At 40.3% G+C, this 13,496-nt stretch overlaps 2 protein-coding genes across 2 annotated transcripts; both read left to right on the top strand.

The window, feature by feature from the left end:
- The first annotated feature begins 1,783 nt into the window (after window positions 1–1,783).
- On the top strand, window positions 1,784–5,330 carry hemgn (hemogen). Its single transcript, XM_080449802.1, has 5 exons — window positions 1,784–1,800; window positions 1,915–1,987; window positions 2,706–2,793; window positions 3,752–4,512; window positions 4,924–5,330. The coding sequence occupies exons 2-5, from the start codon at window positions 1,924–1,926 to the stop codon at window positions 5,016–5,018; spliced, it is 1,008 nt and encodes a 335-aa protein (XP_080305928.1). The 5' UTR covers window positions 1,784–1,800; window positions 1,915–1,923; the 3' UTR covers window positions 5,019–5,330.
- Window positions 5,331–6,475: 1,145 nt separating this feature from the next.
- trmo (tRNA methyltransferase O) lies at window positions 6,476–9,726 on the top strand. The gene is made up of 7 exons (XM_080449726.1): window positions 6,476–6,643; window positions 6,763–6,923; window positions 7,113–7,284; window positions 7,438–7,595; window positions 7,752–8,182; window positions 8,315–8,501; window positions 8,972–9,726. The coding sequence occupies exons 1-7, from the start codon at window positions 6,555–6,557 to the stop codon at window positions 9,238–9,240; spliced, it is 1,467 nt and encodes a 488-aa protein (XP_080305852.1). The 5' UTR covers window positions 6,476–6,554; the 3' UTR covers window positions 9,241–9,726.
- Window positions 9,727–13,496: the final 3,770 nt, after the last annotated feature.

Below are 13,496 nucleotides of genomic sequence, written 5' to 3'. Positions count from 1 at the left end.
AGTACATGGGTTATGACAAATGAATATAGGCTGCTGACAATTGAATTTCAAGTAAAGAACAGGCAATCAGCTGAATTTGACCAGGGGCCCTAAATGACACCAGTATGGTAAGTGGTTGGCAGTTGAATGTTATTTAATGTTATTTAGGCAGCTGCTGTCTGTGACTCTGTGTGGCTCACACGCACATCATGCCTCAATGTGCTGTGAGCAGATTGAGAACACGCCTCAGAAACGAACAGAGATAAGAGGAGCATGTCCCCCTACACTGCTCTTGAGGATGTGGTAAGGCGGGAGTTTGCCACTTTGCTACTTTCTCCTGACTCATTCAAAACAAAATATTTGAATATTACCCGAAAACCCAAATGCGTTGTATGTCAAATTAAAATCAACCCATTAGAATATTTCCGATATTATGTTCTATCTAGATCATATGGATTTAGCCCCTGCCATTAGGTGTTAAAACTATAAACTCACAAAATAATTTGATATCAAAAGGGTAGTTGTTTTGCCTATATATTTGGGCCTGAATGTTAGGCCTATGTGTTCTTACAGGAAGATATAAAACGAACGTGGAATGTGGCTATCAATGCCAGCGCTCCCCTTACACCACATTCACGGCAAGGCTTGCAACTGAGTACTTTTGCACATAATCAATGTTTTCCCCAATCTATAATTCCATGAATCTCGCACAAACTTGTTTGTCTGAAGAGTGAATAACAGTCACTCTGCACATTTTCTTTCCATTTTTCTTACCATTGAGGAAGAATGTTTATAGACCGGTTAAATGATGCTCCTCAGAGAAGTAAGGAGAAAATAATTAAACTAAAGTCTTATTGACAGTTACTGCTAGTTGCACACTCATTTCTTGTATAATATTTAGTGCAGTGATTTAGTATTTTATTTTATTTAGGAAGTTATTTCTATCAAATGTCCTAAGTTACTGTACACAAAGAGAAACAATCTCGTAGAAATTCAATTAGACTTGATGGTATTACAGGAATACTTCTTGAATTGACCCTGTTTGATCTGCTTTGCTTCCTCCCATATCAACAGTGACAGAGAGAAATTGCCTAAATTCAGTCAAAGGGACTTCCGCTACAGAGTACCAGTGGTACACTCAGCAGCTTTATTTGTACTGACTGCTGCTAGTAGTTCTCTGGCTCACATCTGTAGAGCTAACCTAGTTTGAACCTGCTGAAACACACACACACACACACACACACACACACACACACACACACGCACGCACGCACACACACACACACACACACACACACACACACACACACACACACACACACACACACACACACACACACACACACACACACACACACACACACACACACACACACACACACACGCACACACGCATATTATTATTATTTTGTTCCCTGTCTAGTTGCTAACTTAATTAGGGCAGCATTTGAAATTCAGGCCTTCTTCCTTTCTTTTGTAATTGCTGAAAAAGCAAGTATTAATGTTCCCTCTTCCATCATGCACACGCACGCACGCACACACACACGCACGCACGCACGCACGCACGCACGCACGCACACACACACACACACACACACACACACACACACACACACACACACACACACACACACACACACACACACACACACACACACACACACACACACACACACACACATACAAGCACCAGCCACACATACTGTAAGTAAATACACATACCCCAGTGCAGACCGTTTTTTTTCTTCTGTATTCTGTATTGTGCCAACTCCTCCACCTTTCCAAATACGATAAGAGCAACAGAACTCTCCCAGCAGTTTGGTAATGGTTAACCAGATAATTATTTTAGGGTGGCAGTCGAAAACAGTCCGAGCTTAATCTATCCACTTTTGTTGCGCTTTCCCCTTCTCAATGAGTTGAATTAATTTGTTCCAGCTTGTCAGAATGGAGGAGTCATTGCCAAAAGAGAAACCCGAGGTGGAACTGAAAGAAGATGAGGACAACCCAGGTAAATAAAGAATCTTTGAAAATATTGTCTGACTATATCAACCTAAGCTCATAGAGTTTTAGTATGCCAATGATAATAAAGGTTAGACTCTAGTTTACTGGTATTATTGTAGTTGCTGCTTCTTATACAAACTATTTTATTTTAATCTAAATATTTGAATCCTATAATGTTGTGTTACTACTAAATAGAAGTGGCATTAGGTTTTGTCTGTAGGCAATGTTGAGTAAAACAAGCATGTACAGTACTTTCTTCATGCTTAAATATTTGATTTCACAACAGTCTGTTACTGGCAGATACAGTCTTTATAAAGTCTTCTTATGCTAGCACTCATGTAACAATGCATGTTATACTCAACTTGTGAAATAATGTAAAATGCTCACTTGAACAAGCTGTCATTGATTTTATACATACGGCATACAGCTTAAAAATAAATGTTGCTTCATACTCACCAAAAAGAAAAGAGGGCAACAATATTATTACAAGGATGCACAGGCCTATTCGGAAAAAACAAAACAAAAATAAATAAATATATATATATATATATGTGTATATATATATGTATATATATATATATATATATTTATGAATGTTATATATATCTCCAAATATATATATAATATATATAGGCCTATTTGAATAAAACACTTAAAACACGAATTGGCCTGTGCATCCTTGCTTTCATAATGATGCTGGTTTCTCTGTTTTTGCTTTTGTATAGGTGGCCGGCGACGGTTACGGGACAGGGATCTCCTCAAGAAGAGAAAAGCTGAACAGGAGGAAAAGGAAACTTACCAGTGGGTTTATGGGTAAATTTATAGTACAGTCGATGTGAAGGCTGTGAGGGGTAATGCATGTTTAGAATAACTCGCATTGGTTCAATAGCACCTCCTACTCTTTGAAATTGTTTCTAAAATATATTATCTTATGACAATGTAACATGACGGTGCTGGGTTGACAGGCAACTTAAAAAAGAATCATAGAACCCACACACTATAGTAAATGGTGATTCCGTACTGCGTTCAGCCCACATCCACTTAAATGGATTTAGTTTAAAGTGATTAGGAGACTTGTGAAGCTGTTGCAACTTAACAGTATATTTCAATAAGTAAATTCAATCTTTATTTCAGACCCAGGGAGATCCATATCACAATTAAAAACACAACACAATAAAATGCCAAAAAGGAAAAGAAAAAGAAAATGCAAATAGCCCACATTGTTCAGTTTCTCACATACAAACATGTGTGCAAATTTACTGACTCAGATGCTCTACACATAAACCTGTACATAAGTATAGCTAAGGTTAAGTATAGCTTATCATTGTTCTCATGTCGGTTTTGTGATACAATTTAATAAAGGGTTACAATAAGTGCATGCTAGCTTTGCAACAGCTTTGTAACATAGCGGACACCTACATTTTTGACTGGAGCTTAAATAATGACTTACATATGACAACTTGCCTATTAGAACATTCACAACGAGCATGTGGGTGGATAAAATATTTTCCTTGTATTCAACATGAGCTTGTATTACAGCATACTGTACTTAACAGTGAGGGGTGAAAAGGTTTACTATCAGCAGTCTGTTTGCTTATCGGTCAGTTCATTATTCAATATGGAGCAATAGGAAAACAAAGGTTGCTGCGCTTGTTTGTGATTATTGACTACCCAGATCCAGGTCAAGGACTTTGTACCAGCACAGGAAAACAAAAACATCACAAAGAACTGTATCAGTGTTCAATACTAAGGTTCATTATATTTCATTCAGGCTCGAGAGCAAAAGGAAGAGAGCAAGAAGAGAGGAAAAGAGCGGTACAGGAAAGAGAGGGAGGCCAAGGAAGACGGAGCCTCCACTAGAGTTTCCTGTCCTTCAGGAAGAACCAGGACAGCTTCCTCCAGAGGCTCCTGCTGTAGTGGTGGTGCCTGAACCCACACTGGTGATTCCATCACCCGCTCTAATCCCGTTTCTGCCTGTGTTCCCTGACCCGCTGGAATCCCAGCCGGGGAATGTCCCTGCTGGCCCTCCCCCAATTCCTGTCCTGGCCTCTGCTTCAGTCCCTGTCCTCACCCCTGCTTCATCCAATAATGATGCAGGTCCGGCCCTAATCCCACCCATGCCAGCCCTAGCCCCTATGCCAGCCCCTGTGTCAGCCTCAGTCTCACCAGTGGCTTCAGTCTCAGGCCTTGTTACAGCACCAGCACAAGAAATGGCTCCGGCCACTATTTCAGCCCCATTCTTTTTTTCAACCTCTGTTTCAGTCCCATCTTCAGTTTCATTCTCAGGACCAAGTCTGACCCCTGATAAAGCTTTAGATGCAGGCCCCGTTTCAGCCCCACCCCCTGCACCTACACTTGTTTCAACCCTCGATTCAGCCCAAGCTCCTGTCCTTGCCTCTCCTTCCCAGGCTGAGGCTGTCTCCACAGAGTCACAGGGTAAGGATGCCCTTGACCAGGTCCTGATTGAAGACTTGGGCCCGGATGAGAAGGAAGACATCTCTTTTTCACAGGACAAGAGAGCCGTTGACCAAGGTATTGAGGGAGTTTGGATAAATAGACACAAGTTGATGATGACATTTGTCCATGTGTGGTCCAGCAATAAACAACTTAACCTAAACATAACGAAAACTTACTTTCTAAGGTTAATATGAGCATCAAAACAATATTTAAAAAAACAACAACAATATTTTAAATATATTTGTATTAGCAAATGCATACATAGGGCTGGACCACATGGACCAATGACATCATCAACTTGCGAAGGGCGCTGTCCTCCTTGAGTAAAATATTAACTATTTCTAAAATAAATAAAATATTTAAGGTGTTTTTAATTTTTAATTTTAGTTATAGAGGGCAATTATGATTATTATTAGCGAGGGATCCTTTTAAAAATAATTCATGTTTCTAATTCTGTCATGTCCTCATCTTTTTTATTGTTTGTAGATACAAGCCAAGAACCATTTCTGAGCAGGCCTGATGAAAATGGAACGTTCTTAAACTCTCCACCTCCCCCACAAGAATACCGTCCTGGATATTAATTCTAAATTACATCTTTCAGATATTGCCTTTGTTTGGAAAAGGATACATGCCACACTTTAGAGATAGGCCTATTAGTAATTTCTTGCATGAATTAGATAGTATGCAGTCTGTTGGATTGAGCAAATGTAATAAGACAAATGAACTCAAACTAAACATGTATTGTATACATATTTATTCTTGTTTTTGCTTTATTTTGTAGCTTATACATTTTGTTTCACGATATGCTTTTTGCCTTAAGTATAGCATAGCATTTGTGAATGCATGTATTTAAAAGGAAATGAGAAATCATAGTTAACTTGTTTGATATAATAATTGTGATTTTATTGTATTTTATTAAAATTTGTTATAAAAAAATCTATTTGCCTTTTTATTAAAACACTTTTGCTTTTTGACACCTTTAAATTGTCATTTTCATCACTATTAAATGTGGTGTAAGTGATATGTTTTGTTAGAATAAGTGTTAAATAGCTATATATTATTATATTAATCATATAAGAATATAGAGCTACTCTGGACATACAGTAGAGTGGTTGTTCAGTTAGGGACAGGGAGTAACTGTCACTCCAGCTCTTTAGTTAACAGAACATACATTTGCAGGTCGGGATATCAATTTCATTCAATCAGGACACAGAACTCATACAGGATACAGGATAAATAATATTGAAATCTGAAGTGATGAAACCAAGAAATTAGCAGACAAATTTGGAATTGGAACACAATTAAATTGAAATAAGTTTTCTCTCCTGATTGGAAATGTATTTTCTGTTTAGCCTACTTAAGAGTTGGAGAGACCACTGCTACTGAACAAACACTAAGGTTATGGACCAGAGCTAAACAAACACTATCAGAATATAGAACTGTAACTTTTTAAAACTGTAACAAAAATATATCACGTTAGAGTAGCGCCCAACCCGCCCATGATAGAACCCTCACTTTAGGGAGGTTGCTCATTACTCCCCTCTGTGTCAACTGTCAAAGTACACACTTGCAGTTGCGATACAAATTTTGCGTTATTATTTTTCACAATAGCAGGTATTAATGCTCATTATTTTAACAAGATGAAATAAAATAAGTGAATTAATAAATACATTGATGTACAGTAGCACCTATTTTGATTAACTGTAATCTGAGTTTGCCATGACGTGTCGTCGTCGACGACTCGTCACATGAAACGTTACTGGTTGGCCAGCAACATCCATGCGTCAGGCTGACGAAAATAGCCATCTTTGCTACAAGCTAGCCTGGGATCAATACGCTTGTCAGTTTGCGCATCCCGTCTAGAGCAAATACGGAAACAGTTGGTGTACGTATATGTAAGTTCATGTGGAAATTACCGGATACAGTAGGGCGGGCTTTACACCGGATCTGAGCACCAAGCAGTAAATAGAAACCAGGGCTTTCCAGACAAGCACTGGGGAAAGCTGATGATGCGAGATTACTACAGGCTTCCGCATTGAACAGACCACACGTGTTTGTTTTAGCTTCGCAGACAAAAAAAGTTAAAGTACTTTAGATTGATAAATACTGCTAGTAGGATGTCTCCTATGTGCACTTGTTGTAATCAACATGTCGAGAAACTAAATGAACAAGTTTCTGTGATGCGAAAAGAAATCAAGAATCTCAGGTATGTTTGCATCTCTCTATGTCAGTTATGATAGCTGTACGTAAATATGGACCAACAGCAGGATAGAGAATCAGAATCAAACTTTGGATCACTCTGTTTTCACATTATTTCACACACAGGCAGATGCTGGAAGGTGCAGTGAAAGCTAATCGCAGACACATGACATTCCTCCAGTATGCCGTTTCAAAGATTGATCAAGGTGGGAATGCTATAAAATGCCATTCACCAACACCAAGAAGACCACACATTGAGGAAGAAGTACGGGGTGCACTTGAACAAGGTAGGCTTAATAAACATACAGTATAATTCACTGTGATGAGCCATTTCCCACTCCAGCTGTATTTTGATGAACGTCGAATTATTATATTATTGTCACCTTTGCCTTATTTGTGTTAAATACTGGTCAAATTGATGTGGGAAGTACTAGATAATATCATGTGTAACTAATCTTGATTGTATGACATCATAGGAAACATCCAGACAGTGCCTATCGGTTACATTAGTTCATGTTTCTCTGTGAAGAATGGGACCCCTAGACAGCCCACCATCTGTGGGCCCTCTAGAGCCACACTTCGGATCAAGAGTGTGTTCAGTAATCCAGAGCATGCTTTGGTTGGTCTGGAACACTACTCCCATGTCTGGTAGGTCATGTCAGTTTGCTATCTAAGGGCTACACAATATTGATCGAACACAATCACATTGTGATAAGAGTTTGAACATATTGACCATAAAGGAGGAAATTCCAAGAAGATCAAATTGTCTATTCTGTTTGTTTGTTTGGTTTGGTTCCACAGGGTCATCTTCTTGTTTCACAAAAATGGTCACCTCAGTTACAAAGCCAAAGTGAAGCCTCCCAGGTTGAACGGTCAAAGGGTTGGTGTGTACTCCACACGCAGTCCTCACAGGCCTAATGCCCTGGGCCTAACACTAGCTAAGCTGGAAAGAATTGTAGGTAGGTATCATAAACACAACAATTTCTAAAACGTTAATTGTGTGTGTTTGTCTGTTTCTGTATGTTTTTGTAGACCTTCACACACGCATCATGATTGTGGTTATAGAATGCTTCGAAAAACACTTCACCTGAACAAACGAAAACTTTTCTATTCAGGTGACACAATACACCTGTCAGACATCGACATGATTGCCGGCACCCCTGTCCTGGACATCAAACCCTACATCCCAGATTACGACTCCCCCCACAGTAGAATGGACATGGAGACCTCAGACACTGTCCAGCCTGAAGAAGCTGCTGTTTCATTGGACAATGTTACGACCTCCCCAAATCTTTCTAAAGACTCCAGGCATTTGTCTTATGGGACAGATGCGGAGCAGAAATTAGGGGAAGAAGGAAAGGGCAGGCACTGCTGTGATGACTCAATCTCAAGTGACAAATCCAATGCTAATTTTCAAACAGATGATGATGTCTTGCACTCATTTGCTCCCGATTGCAATGCCCCACTTTCCTCCTTGCCCAAAGACCTTCAAACTGCACTGGAGGAGGTCAAGGCCTTTGTGACTCGACATGATGACCTTTCCCAGGTGGGTTCTGAACTTCTGCGTGTATGTGTTAATTTTTCTTTGTTGTTTGTCCTATATATTTTTCAGTATTGCCAAATGCAAATTTATACATTTGGTATCAATAAAAATAAAATATTGTGTTTTGTTCTATAGTGCAGGGTTTCAGGCTCCTCTAAGCCCAAGCTGCCTGACTCAGTGGAGAGCGGTCATGGGCCTTGCTATGGAGAGGAGGCGTATAGCACCATAGCAGCCTGGATCAGGGAACCCCCTGTTGCCAGTCTGAAGGTGCGCTTCACCCCCCATGCCCAGAAGGAATTGGAGGAGTTCCTATGCCCTTCAGGTGAGCCAACTAAGCTTGGCCTGAAAAACATTAAAGTCCCCTGATGTATTGTAGACACAAGCTTCTGTACACCAGTCACAATCGTACAGCAAATGTCACAACATATACTATTCATGTTCAGAATAAACAAGAGGACAAAGAAAACATACAACTCATTGAATGAGCCGTGCAAAAGGAATGATCTGGCCTAATGGAAACTACTATACGTTTTTAGAAACGAGTTTTTTGTCTCCACTAGAGGGTGCCATTGAAAGAGTAATGCATATTAATGCTGTCATCATACTTGAAAACATCACTGCTGTTGAAATTACTTAAATACTATCCACTACAGGAACTACTTAAACCCCTTTATAAGTTCATGATAATTTACGCGAAACACTGTTTTGTGTGTCGTCGTCCCCTTCCCCATAGGGAGCCATTGTGACTGAGATACTAATCAATACAGCTACTGTTTTTCTTCTACCCTGTAGAACCTTCTGAAAGCGGCAGACCCCAGTTCAAGTTTCTGTGCAGTTCAGAAGAGGCAGCTGCAGCCATTAGCGGGGTGCTGTCAGCGGACCCCCGGTCGGTGTACAGAAGAAGACGTTGCGAAGACAGACTATTCTACTTCACTCTGGACACAGCTGACATCACCTGCTGGTTCGGACAAGGCTTTGCTGAGGTGCTGCGGGTCCGACCTTTTGAAGAACACCTCATTACACACCAGTCTGAAAAACTATATAGGAAAACTAATTCTTGATTTAATCAAACAACATACAACTCCTAGACCTAATGGAATCCTCTAGAAACTTAGTTTAATAATAAATTAATAACACAAATAATTTATCTAGAATTAGTTGTTCACTTGCTAGCTAGATTCACTTGCTTTGCATTGTGAAAGTAGAAAGAGAACACGGAGCTATATCAGACCCTAAATTAAAATGTCCTTGGATCAAATTATGTATTTAAGTGAAATGATTTAGGTTGATCATTTGGGCTCCCTGAAATTGGGGTAGCAGAACATTCGTTGTGATATCAGGCCATATAAATAAAGAGTGTATTCCTAATTGTATTAGTTTAAAAATCACTATGTATGTCATGGTAAAAATAATGTTTGGGTTTGGGCATTGCCTGTTACAAGATATGTTCTTGTAGAATTTTATTTGTATTTTTATTTGTTGCTGGTAGTTTGTTGGATGCTACAGCAAGTTCTGTGAATCCATAAAAATAAAAGAGAAATATCTTGCTTGTTGTCGCTTCCAATTCTCTACTGGTTGTCCTGGGAAAAGCTGTAATTAATTTTTCGAAAGTGGTTTCCTACACAGACCACAAATTCAATGGCTGGTCACTTTGTCATTGTTGAATGAGTGGAGACTTTTATTCTTTGGTCTTAATTTATTACTGCTACCACTCCCTCTCCTCCAATAGCAACAGCAAATCACTGTTAAGCCGGGGCTTTATGGTGTTGTGAAGTTACGTGTGTGTGAGATAGAGGTGCCAACGGTTGAGCCTTTAGATGCACTGAAATCTTGTCGATTTGCACCTTTTAAGCTCTTCATAAATTACCATAAGGACTAATGGACCTCCACCAGGCTATCCTGAAGGCCGATTTCCGGAAGGTCAGGGGGCTGATTGAATCTGGGGCTCCTGTCAACTCCAGGGACAAGGAGCAAAGAACACCTCTGATGCTCTGCTGTCTCCATAATGAGGAGTCCTGGGCTCTGGGAGTGGCTCGCATGCTTCTTGTTCACAGGGCCCATGTGGGCCTACGTGACCGACGCGGACGAACCGCTCTCGTCTATGCAGTCCTGTATGAGCGCCTCCAGCTCACCAAGCTGTACCTTCAAACTCTGGATTTTGACCCATTTTTTACTGATGAGTGCGGTCGTAATGCCTTATGGTATGCAGCTCAGAGTGACAACAGGTCCATCCATGAACTGGTACTCCAAGCAGTGATGCAATACAATCTTAAAATGCACCAGCTTCTCACCACAGCCACTACTAGATTTGGAGGTCATAGTGAGGAACAGGGTCATGGTCGACAGCGGAGGGCAGTCAAGCACAACGTCACCGACTGTTGCTCTGTCATCAAGGACAAAGCTCGACCTCTTGCTCCAGGGAAAAGTTTGCCTCCATTGTTTAGGAAGAATTTACCCTACCAGCCTCTGGCTGCAAATTTATGGGCTAAGAGGGAGATCTTCTACAAAAGACTGAACCCACCAAAACCGAAGACAAAAGCAGAGACGGGGATGAGAGAGGGAGAAAGGAGAGATGGGGATAAAACAATCCCCTCTCTTTCAAAAGACTGGAAGGTGGATTTGAGGAGCCTGATGGAGGCGCTGCAGTGCCAGACAAGCCCTACATACAGGTCCCCGGCTCGACCCCGACCTACCACCGTACCAAAGCTGATTTGTAAGTCCCCTCAGGAGGACACCTCGGCTGGGACCCAGCATCACTGGGGATGTCCTGTTCCGCCAGCGGAGACCGAGAGGGAGACGGATGTCCCTGGATGCTATCAGTGAAAGCGTGCTGAATGATAAGAAAGCTGTGGGAGTGTCCTCATTGTGGCAGTGATACAGCTGATCAGAATGGGGGCAGGCAGTCCAAGGGGTAGTTATTTTATTTTATTATTTTAGTTCTGTACCGACTGTACTTGACTGCAAAGTTGAAATGTTATACTCTATTTATACATTCCCTTATCCTATATCCTACTGTAACTGTAAATACATTTGTTTTTTGTTTGTTTTATTTGACACTTGCTTTGACAATGTAAACATTATGTTTCCCATGCCAATAAAGCCACTTTGAATTTTAATTTAATTGTATGTATTGTGCTGTGAGAATAGGAGCTATTTTAGAAGTCGGAGTGAGAGAAGAGGGAAGGGCCACAATTATGCGGCTTCTTAGAATCCATGAAATCAAAAAGAAAAGTTTTAATCTTGTGTGCTTTTATAAAGAAACACATCACATGGATGCAACTGGGACGTATCATCAGTGTTGTAGCCTGGGGTCATCGGGTGTTTCGGGTCTCGCAACATACAACATACACCCTCGCCCAGGTGACCCAGCCAGGGTTGATCAAGCCCCGACTTACGTCCCAGTAGCTACCCACGGTCAGTCCTATAGGGAAAGACAGGGCCACTCAGTCCGCTTCTCTGGAAATACTCTGCCGGGACTCGGGGAGGCTCTGGCACGTGGAGGGACTAGGCTCTGATCCAAACATTTCCTTCTGGCGTGATGGTTCCTTGGGCCGTGGTGGTACTGCAGGCTCCACTTGCGGCTTGCTTGAATGGCCCTCCTAAAGGCCTTACCGTGGGTTTGTTGGGCTTCTTCCTCACGGAAGACACAGCCTGGGGAGCTAACCCATACTGCTCCCAGGATGCCGTCTACATTCCGGCTGTCAACAGTCTCTCCTGTGGTCACCAAACTATTCCTGGTTGTCACATAAGTCTTTAAAGTAATTATGACTTAATTTTAGATAGCTTTTATTTACTTTCCATTTGATGATAACATTATTTGTATACTAAAATGTTGCCATTGTTCTATTTCATCATTGCTTCCTAATAAAATAAAAAATAAAATAAAACTCAATGGAAGATTAAAACCAGGAGACTTAATGACATTTGTAAATCATGTAATTGTGCAGTTTGTAGTTATATTCAGAAAATAATGGGCAAAGTAAAGGTGTATAATTCATATTTTGTGGATAAATTGGTTTGCAACAACCCAATTATATCGACATGGTTGCCAACATATTTTTCAACTGATTGGATACATCTGATTAAATTGATCCAATCATTGGAACAACATTAAACAAGAAAAGAAAAAAAATCTGGCTTAACAGATTAACTGGAACCAATCCAATAATAGACACTGTGTGGACTGAATATGTTGCTCTGATTAAAATGCACCAACCCAATGAACAGGCTTGACTGAATATCTTTGCAGTGGATAAATCGAACCAACCACCCCACTTGCAGTAAAGACATTTGACAGCAGGTGGCACTGCAGTATAATATATTTCAACCATAGAGTTAGATTTCAACAGGAAAAGCCTGGAAAAAGCAGTGGTGTAAAGTAACTAAGTACATTTACTCAAGTACTGTACTTAAGTACAATTTTGAGGTATTTTTCACTTTACTGGAGTATTTCCTATTTTCTGTACTTTTACTTCTACTCCACTAAATCTCAGATTGCAAATATTGTACTTTTACTCGATTACAATTATGTGAAAACTTTAGTTAATAGTTACTGTAGGAGCCAAATGAAGGATTATATTTGTATTTGTGCACTGGATGGGATTATTGGTATGTGATTGCTGGAGGCACCTCATTGGCACCTTGTTGGTGGGTGTGCCTTTGTGGGTGCCTGGGTGGCCTCTGGTGAATATAAATTTGGCTCTCACCTGTTCACCTTTATTGGTTTGCTTGCCCTTGGAGGTAGGGTGAGCTGGGAGAGCTATATTTTTGTTGACCGCGTTTTGGTATTATTGTTAATTGCTCACTGTTTATTACTGTTATTTGGTGCACATATTTATTACAGACTTATTTATTGTAAATTGTAAATGGTAATAATTTGTTGACACTGGACAGTAAACACTTTTAAACTTGAGCATTTGTTTGTAACTGAGTATTTTACATTTTTAATGCGCGTCATACAGTTTTTAAATCTCCCAGGCTTCGCCTGCTGGCTGATTAGTCATTGGGACTATTATCAGCCGCAACAGTTACTTTGTAGATTTTGATTAGTATTACAAAACATACATTAACCTCTTCAGCCCTAGATTTCGGCCATTTAAAAATAGCCGATCTACAAGCTCACAATGCTTGGCAATGCGAGGCACTGTGAGCTTGTAGATCGGCTATTTTCAAAAGACTTGAAACATTTTACATTTGAAAACTTGTGGTGAAATGGGACATTCTGCATAACGAGTACTTTCTACTTTTGCTACTTTATGTACATTTTGATAAAATACTTTTGTACTTTTACGCAAGTACATTTTTAATTCCTGACTTT

Source organism: Gymnoscopelus braueri (assembly GCF_963280865.1).
Source record: "Gymnoscopelus braueri genome assembly, chromosome: 2".
Classification (NCBI taxonomy): domain Eukaryota; kingdom Metazoa; phylum Chordata; class Actinopteri; order Myctophiformes; family Myctophidae; genus Gymnoscopelus; species Gymnoscopelus braueri.
Note: the sequence above shows the minus strand (reverse complement) of the source record. Positions and strands in the feature narration are given on the sequence as shown.

Excerpts from the sequence above, each read along its gene's own strand:
- hemgn (XM_080449802.1), top strand. The coding sequence starts at position 1,924 with ATGGAGGAGTCATTGCCAAAAGAGAAACCCGAGGTGGAACTGAAAGAA. Across the intron at positions 1,988-2,705 it reads AGAAGATGAGGACAACCCAG|GTGGCCGGCGACGGTTACGG; the intron begins GTAAATAAAGAA and ends GCTTTTGTATAG. Across the intron at positions 4,513-4,923 it reads CAAGAGAGCCGTTGACCAAG|ATACAAGCCAAGAACCATTT; the intron begins GTATTGAGGGAG and ends TATTGTTTGTAG.
- trmo (XM_080449726.1), top strand. The coding sequence starts at position 6,555 with ATGTCTCCTATGTGCACTTGTTGTAATCAACATGTCGAGAAACTAAAT. Across the intron at positions 6,924-7,112 it reads ACGGGGTGCACTTGAACAAG|GAAACATCCAGACAGTGCCT; the intron begins GTAGGCTTAATA and ends ATGACATCATAG. Across the intron at positions 8,502-8,971 it reads GGAGTTCCTATGCCCTTCAG|AACCTTCTGAAAGCGGCAGA; the intron begins GTGAGCCAACTA and ends TCTACCCTGTAG.